This window comes from Rhipicephalus sanguineus, chromosome 5 (assembly GCF_013339695.2).
Source record: "Rhipicephalus sanguineus isolate Rsan-2018 chromosome 5, BIME_Rsan_1.4, whole genome shotgun sequence".
NCBI lineage: Eukaryota > Metazoa > Arthropoda > Arachnida > Ixodida > Ixodidae > Rhipicephalus > Rhipicephalus sanguineus.
In genome coordinates, this window is record NC_051180.1 from 82,628,983 (window position 1) to 82,637,407 (window position 8,425).

The 8,425-nt window shown below is 45.0% G+C and overlaps 1 protein-coding gene across 1 annotated transcript in view; it reads left to right on the forward strand.

Moving 5' to 3' along the window:
• The window catches only part of LOC119393891 (DNA polymerase epsilon catalytic subunit A), a 102,712-nt gene that overhangs the window by 93,650 nt on the left and 637 nt on the right, over window positions 1–8,425 (forward strand). The window contains exons 47-50 of the mRNA XM_037661081.2: window positions 3,259–3,393; window positions 4,723–4,802; window positions 5,418–5,550; window positions 7,961–8,070. Coding sequence (XP_037517009.1) covers window positions 3,259–3,393; window positions 4,723–4,802; window positions 5,418–5,550; window positions 7,961–8,070 — 458 coding nt within the window. The remainder of the gene's footprint in view (window positions 1–3,258; window positions 3,394–4,722; window positions 4,803–5,417; window positions 5,551–7,960; window positions 8,071–8,425) is intronic.

The window sequence follows — 8,425 nt, forward strand, 5'->3', positions numbered from 1 at the left end:
TCTTCAACAAACATGCACCAGCGAGAATTTTTCGAAACAGTGTCATAATAGCGGAGTTACAGGCTTTGATGATCGAAAAGTGGCCCTCGCTCGTTTTTCTCTTTTCTTCGCTAAGCCTTTCCTTCTGGCCGATGCTCTTCCTCATCGTGCGAGGAGGAAGAGCGGTGGGCACATCTACATGCGAGTAGAGGTGTGCGCCGCCGCCGCCTGTTTTTGGTCACGCCGCCGCGCAATAATGCGGCGCGCCGCCGTTAGTGTTTTCTTTTAATTCGAGTGGGGAATTTGGAAATAAAATACAGCGCTTCGCCAGAGGAGCTCTTCTCGATGTGTCCATGTAATGAACTGTTCATTTCAGCGGCCGCTGAATAGCAGGAGCTTGGTGAGAAGCGCGCCCCCTGTTTCCGGTTGTTGTTCTGCAGCGCCATCATGACATCACAAAGCTTTCAAACACTCTCGACACAAATGATAGGAACGGAATTCGCTTCAATGTAACGAACGCAGCCCTCAGAGATCCGATTTTCGGTGCACGTCTTGTGATCGTGTTAGCTATCGATTTAGGTTTAATGTGGCCGCTAGTCTAACGCAGCTGTAAGGTCGGTATTCCCTGCATCGTTCTCAAACATCTGGGTCACATCCATATGCAAATTCAGACTTGAAAAGTTCCCGTTTCTGTGCATTTCGTCCACTCTGTTCTTACGCTAGGAATGTGCTGGCAGGTTCGGTGCGGCGACGTGGTCAAGAGCGAAGTGACATCACGGCCGGCTGACCGCTTTTTCGAATCACTGAGTGCGCTCTGCCGAAATGGACTGGCGACATCTCCTTGGATGAACGCATCGAGAATAGCTCCCCAGAAGTTGTAATATCATCTCCAGAAATATCACGAGTATTTGATTGCCTGACCTTAACACTGCCACGTCCTCCAGCCTTGAAGGGCGATGACCCAACTCGCTGGTTAGCATATTCTTGGAGTCTTGGACCTAGTACACTGTGCATAAATAAATAAAATAGATAAGTAATATATATATCTCGGTGCGTTAGTACACTTTTTCCTTTCATTCTTACTCAAGTGAATCGATAAATAAATACAGAAGTAAAGAGAATGGCAAACAGAATATAGCTGAGCTAGCTGGTAGGTATTCATATGAAGAAGACATGACGTGGAAACACGGACATAAGAGAAAAATTGAGAGAGTGAACAGCTGTCTCTCACGTAGACGGCTACTCGCACTTGATTGGTAGGTATGGCCTCTTACGTGGGAATGCGCAGATAAATATTTGCATCTACCTTCGGTTCCGCCGCTGTGTGATTTTTCAGTTTTTAGCAGTGTTTCTGGTGTCTTGACTACTCTCCTGTGTCTGTGTTTGCACGCCCTGTGTTTATAAAGGGCCCCTAAAGAAACAGCCTCTGAAAATACAAGAAAAAAACGAGCGCGTTATTCTCTCGGCGTTTCTTGTCTTCTGATGCACTTCGTGACGCCATAAAGGTGATTCACGTGACATTATCAGGGTACATACTCTCGACTGGTCCATATACGAGAAGTAACAGTTGTGAATTGTCTCCCATACAGCTTTACTATGCAGCCGCCCACCCGCTGTTGCTTCTCTCGCACGACTATCATGCGCGATTAACTGATTTCGCTCCATTTTGTACGTTTGCGACCGCGCATGCAGAGATAAGACTGTAGCCGACAAGCGCGAAATCATGATAGGTTCAACACCTAGTGCTGACATTCTACGCGTGCTTTATGAAGAACTGAGTGGCGAGGAGATGTCCCCTGTAAGAAGGGTATTGAAGGCGAGAACGAAACCAATGGAAAAGGCGCCGGATTATATGATTCTTCCAACTGACGCACTCTTTACAGCGGAGACGAGGCAGCTTTCCAGGAAAAAGGCGAGCCCGCTTAGACGTTTTTTTTTGTATATTATTGTGTTAGCAATTGTATGGACACTCAGGATAGGTTTTTTCACCGTCGCCGTGATGTTCCGTCTAAACTCTAAATCGATAATGTTGCTCCGCGCATTGTATGTCCTACCCGCGAGTAAAAGCTCGTGGGCGTTGGCAAGGAACATGGCTAAAGCAGAGATGAAACAAGCTGGCCATCTCCGTCACACGGAACAACATCAACCCACGTGCGAGGCCTGTCGTCGATTGCTCCTCAAGCAGAAGGAAACGCGCCGCACGTCATTTGCTGGGCGAAGGAGTAGGAAGGGATGTCTGGTGAGAGGGACTGAGTCACTGCTGACCCGAAAGTCGCGGGATCGAATCCCGGGCGCGGCGGCTGCATTTTCGATGGAGGCGAAAATGTTTGAGGCCCGTGTACTTAGATTTAGGTGCAAGTTAAAGAACCCCAGGTGGTCGAAATTTCCGGAGCCCTCCACTACGGCGTTTCTCATAATCGTATCGTAGTTTTGGGACGTTAAACCCCAGATATTATTATTATTATTATTAGAGGGACTGAGTAACTCGAGCAGCAACTGTGAACTTTGACTATATGGGCGCGGTCGAGAGCGCTGGAACGCGCGCTATTTACGCAGACATCCCGCAGCAGACGGCTCGTATACCTTCTACGCGCTGTGTTCTCACTGCTTCGCGCTCGGGCCACTGATACGACAAACTGACCGAAAACCGCTTCTCTCACGGGAGCGGCCGTATTGCCATACACCAGCGTTTTGTACAGTTAAGTGAGATCGGAGCAAGAAGAGTTAGCTGCTAGCCCTCGTTCATGTAACATTACGGTGTGTACTTATCGCATTCACTGCTTCGCCCTCCACCTCCTCCCCTCCCCCCACGCCGCGCCGCCGCCGGTCCGATTAACCCCGCGGCGTTCACGCGCCGCCGCCGGAGGTGGAAACACTGGCGCGCCGCCGCCGGTGAATTTGGGTCCGGCGCACATGTCTACATGCGAGCAGACAAGTGAGTTCTTTTCGTTATTGACATGACCAGACGCGAGCGGTGACGTCACGTCCTATGCTGGGGATACCGAAAGGCCAGGAGAAGACAAGGGATTTTTTTTTTTTTAGTGGCGCGCCTGCGACTTGGTCCGCTGCCATGTTTGGCATTGTTGGTCGTGACAGTATTCTGAATTTGATGTGCGTGTTTGCTTGAAATGTTAGAAAAATATCGGAGGTGGTTTAGGGGCCCTAAGGGTTGGCTGAAAGTAGGCCGGTGATGATGATTACGTAGGTATAATTGGATCAGGATATTTTATTTTATTCGTGTCTGGTGAATGGCTGCCATTCCTTTCTTGACGTGTACAGGTCCTCTCCCTGGATGTCAACATCACCGAAGAGTCCACAAAGCTTCGGCGAGACCTCCTGAAGCTCATTGGTGTAGGAGAGTTCAGTGAAGAAGGAACCTGGAAAGATCCCTGCCTTTCCTTTGTGCTTACTGAGGTAGCACTTCATTTCTTCTGTTTAGTACCCCGTGGACAAACTTTTCACATCCTGTCATTGAACTAGTGATTATTAAAGGCTCACAAGGCTTGTGGCAATGCCAAGAAGCGAGAATAATTAAGTATGTTATTTTTCATGACCAATATTTCTTTGTGTGCTGGGTGTTTTTTCCTTATTTGGGACACTTAAAAGCTTATCTTGTTTCTGAGCTGAACTAGGTTATTGCTAAAATACAGGTTATTCTGTAAGCAGCGGCCACTAATTGGCCATAGGAACACCAAAAGTAGTCGTGAATAGGCTTCTAATTGTAAAGCACTGAAATGTGTTTTATACATAGATGGAGAGTCATAGTATATTTCTGCACTTCTCAACGAGAAACGAGCAACTTATTTCGACGGCAGATGCAGAAAAGCAGGAATGAAATTTTTGCAATTTGTCAAATGACTTAACAACATCTGCTAATAAACTTTTAAATTTATTCACTTGACGCATGTTGAAAAGGAAGCATCGAGGCTGAGCAATAATTAAGTCATGTCTGCTTAGCATAGGACCTAATACTAACCACTTTCCAGATATCCATCCCAAAAAAATTTCGCTAAGCAATGCATTGGTGTCACAGTCCAAACTGCCCGAAAGTACAAGAAGATAGCTTTTTGGGAAACTGGAATGCTTATGTGTTTTGTAGCATATCTTGTAGCCAAATACCTCAAAATTGATGCTGAATGCCTGCTGGGTAGAGATGGTCTTGCTACTGCCTCACTTCTACATCCTTGTCGTGCTATGATGACGCGTTGCATAGCACTTTTACATAGCTTTACACAGCATTTGACGCTTTACATAGCACAAGTGGTGCTGGTTAGCACCACTTATGTCATGCAAGACGGGCTACTTTGGTGACACAAATGCGTTTAACGCATCAGCACTGCCGCAAGCCATCTGCATGTGGAATGATCTTCCCAATGATATCGCCTCTGATAGTCACCCTTACATGTTTCAACACAAACTTGAGGTGCTTTTCCTTACCGCAGCGTCGTAAGATTGTTTTATCGTTTAACTTTCAAGCTTTGTTTTTGTGAAGTGTTGCATTTTCTTTTCCTTAATGTGCTGTAATCTGCTGTTGAAGTTTGCTAACGTACTGAATTGGGGGGGGGGGGGGGGGGGGGGTTATTTTGTAGCACTGTATTTTTCTTGGTTGTTATTATTCACTTGCATTGTAACCCCTCATTGCAAGTTTACTTGTGTTTTTCATTGTAACCTCCCTTACTCAATGCCTTCGGGCCTGTAAGGTATTTTTCAATAAATAAATAAATTTCTGGTGCACCTTTTCAGGTCATCTGTAAGATGTGCAACAACTGCAGGGACCTTGACCTCTGCAAAGATCCTTATCAAGGTCGTGATAATCACGGAATGTGAGTGCTGCTCTTGATTGATTTTAATGGGAGCAAACGTTTATTGCCAATTTCAGTGTTGAACTCTCACGTTAATGATTGCGTGTAACTGCAGGGCATTAATTCCAAAATAGAAGGCAGACAGAAAAACTTATCTGCACTTGCTCAGGAATATATACCCGTAAACTCTTGAGTTGTTAGTCTGCATTCGTGTTGACGGGCAGCACTGCTCTTCCCAAGCATGTTGTCATAAGTGTCGTGTCTGCCTTCTTTGCTGCTGCAGTGAAACGTTTCGGTTGTTTGACGCCATTTCTCTTGTCTTTGTCCCTTCTCACGCTCGTGAAAAGGCACTTTACTTTTTCTACCTGAAAGACGCGGGTTCGATCCCAGCCGTGGTGGTCACATTTTGGAGGAGGCGAAATGCTAGAGGCCAGTGTGATTCCAGTGCATGTTAAGGAACCCCAGGTGGTCGAAATTACCCGAAGCACTCAGCTACAGTGTATCCATAGCCAGAGCCGCTTTATGGTGTTAAACTCTACAAACCGACTTAACCTTTTCTATGATGAATCCCTACCAACCAGCCCAACTTTGTCATTCTAAGATTAACGTATGCTTTCTTCCTTCCAATTTCCTCAGTCCCCGCTGGTACTGCTCTGTTTGCGAAAGTCCATATGACACTGCTGACATTGAGGCCTTGTTGCAAGAAAGCCTGCAGCACCTCTGCATGGCGCAAGTTCTCCAGGACCTGCATTGCACCAAATGCAACATGGTGAGTCATGTCGTCCACTAAATACGAACCACAAGGGACCTTTCACAAAAATTAAATGCTTGACAGAAAGCGATCTATTGCACTTCATTAAGTCTTTTTCTCTGTGCTAGTATGTACCTATGTGTGTTTATTTTACCATATTTATTCGAATCCAAGCCGATGTTTCTTTTTTTTTTTGAAAAAACGATGTGCGAAAGTGGGGCGGTCAGTTTAGATTCGAGTACAATAACTAAGGTTTTTTTTTTTCTGGCCTTGCGAATTTCGGGGGTCAGCTTAGAACCGGGGCCGGCCTAGATTCGAGTAAATACTAGGGGTGTGCGAATATTCGAAATTTCGAATATTTTTCGAATAGTGTTTGCTATTCGATTCGATTCGCACTGGAATTTTACTATTCGAACTATTCGAACTTCCCAAAAAAAAATACAGTCAACGTCCGATTGAAAGTGACCCCTTCAGATTTTCAATATGCTTCACCTCATTACATTCTTGTATTGCCGCAAAGCTGCCTTTCATGCTCCGTTACGGTCGAACTTAGTCAAGACAGTCAACGTCCGAGTGGAAGTGGTCCCTAGATTTTCAATATGCTTCACCCCATCACACCCCGGTATTGCGGCAAAGCTGCCTTTCAAGCTCCATTACGGTCGAACTTTGCCAAGAGACAGTCAACGTCCGAGTGGAAATGGTACCTAGATTTTCAATATGCTTCACCTCATTACACTCTCGTATTGTGGAAAAGCTGTCTTTCACGCTCCGTTACGGTCGAACTTTGCCAAGACACAGTCAACGTCCGATTGGAAGTGGTCCCTAGATTTTCAATATGCTTCACCTCACCACACCCCCGTATTGCGGCAAAGCTGCCTTTCAAGCTCCGCTACGGTCGCAAATTTATTCTCAAGAAAACGCTGGTTCCAACATGGAGATGAAAGATGTGGCAGAGGTGGGGGCTCAATTAATGCTGTTTTGGACCTGAAATTTGGGCAGGAAGTCCGAAAAATCGGAAGCCGAAGCTTTTTAGCATCCAAAATTTCAGATGTTCTTATATGTCGACGTCTAAAAGGCAGATTTGGAACTCCGGTCTTGAAGGGAGCACACCCTTGTCCGCCCCATCAGTTGGGCTTCCACAGAAGTTGAAAGAGGAGGAGAGGCTGAGGAAATGGCATCTTTGCCTATCACGTGTAAAGTGTTGTCGGCAAAACTTTGGTGGAACCAAATCATGTACATAAATAGAATTCGGCCTCTACATTGCCTCATTCTTGATAAGACAACTATGAAACACCACCCCGCCAGTGCTTCATCAACCTAGCGAAAAGAAACACTTTCAGGTTGCTATCTCATAAGAATATGCTTAGGAATCATCTTTAACTTTTTTTTCTGCAATTTTGCTTCGAAGTATTCGAAAAATATTCGAGAAATATTCGAAAATATTCGATTCGATTCGCACTCACACTTCAATATTCGAATTCGCTTCGCACCCAAAATTTTGCTATTCGCACAGCTCTAGTAAATACGGTAGGTGTTAGACACAACCAAATGAACCAACAGACAATAGACCCTTTTCATAATTGCAAAGATAGCTTTCCTGCAATGCAGTTAGCCCAACTAATGGCAGCTAGTCACTTATGCAAATAGCGTGTTCAAATGCAATTTGCTTGCGCTATGGTGCGTTAAATGTAGTCTCGGCTCTCTTGACATAAACACGCATAATAGACAAGCCCCAGCACATGCAACTAGGACCTCGTCTCCACTTGAACACAAGTAGCGCCATTAGCTGGGCTAATATTCAATGCAGGGAAGCACACTTGGGGATTATTAAAGGGGTCTATTAGCTTTGGAACACTGGAAGTGCAACAAGTGCCTGCCATAAGGTCTGGAAATATGTTTCTCACTTGCAAGGTGGCCCCTTTACTTATTGCAAAAGCTGTACCTGACGAAGGGCTCCTTTTGAATTCTACTTCTATGGAGGCAGTCATTACCTTTCTTTTAAGGGGGAATCTATAGCTGAAAAGAAAGTGATCAATAGAGCCAGGTAAAAAAACATGGCTTGAAGCAGCACAGCAGGATAAGTTGGTTCAATTGTGCTTCAAGTGTCAGTGCAGTGGCTGTTGATGAGAAAAGCCTACAGATAACAGCCTTGGATGCCAGTCTTTATAAATGTTACTTGAATTTCTGCAAATGAATATAGCATTGAAATGAGTAAATGCAAAGCATGATCTTGCTCCATATACTATGCAGCATATGCCCATTGTAATGTGAACCATTGTAATGCATTACTACCTAATCATGTTATGCACCTGTAAGGCATTCACTGTATTCTGAGGTACACACATTCACACTTGAACATTAGCATTTATGTATACGGCTATGACTTCACTGAGCATCTTGGTAAAGTACTGCGCCCTTCCTCCAACAGATTAAAAAGTCCAATATGATGAAATACTGCGAGTGTGCGGGCAACTTCGAGCTGCTTTTGTCTCCAGAGGACTTCAAGATGAAGCTCAACACATTCCTCAACATAGCCAAGTGAGTATGACGGTATAAGGAGAGGCTGTATAGAGAGACATTCATTACATTAGAAAAGGCCAAGGTTTATCTGAATATACTGGCCTGCTACTCTGCATTGTAGAAAAGAAATGGGAGTGAAGAGAGCAGGTGTTGACTATGAGGATGAATATGGCAGTGAATGAGCTTAATACCTCAAATCCAGACACTTCTTATGCAAGATGAGAGCCTTGAGATGATCACCCTCATGAGATGTGTCTGGCTAATGTCCCAATACAGCCTATTCAAATAAAGGTTGAAGGGTAAACTCAACAAACGTTCTGTCAATGATTGGTCTTTGCACAGCATATCATAGGCAAGCACACAAGGCACGTCC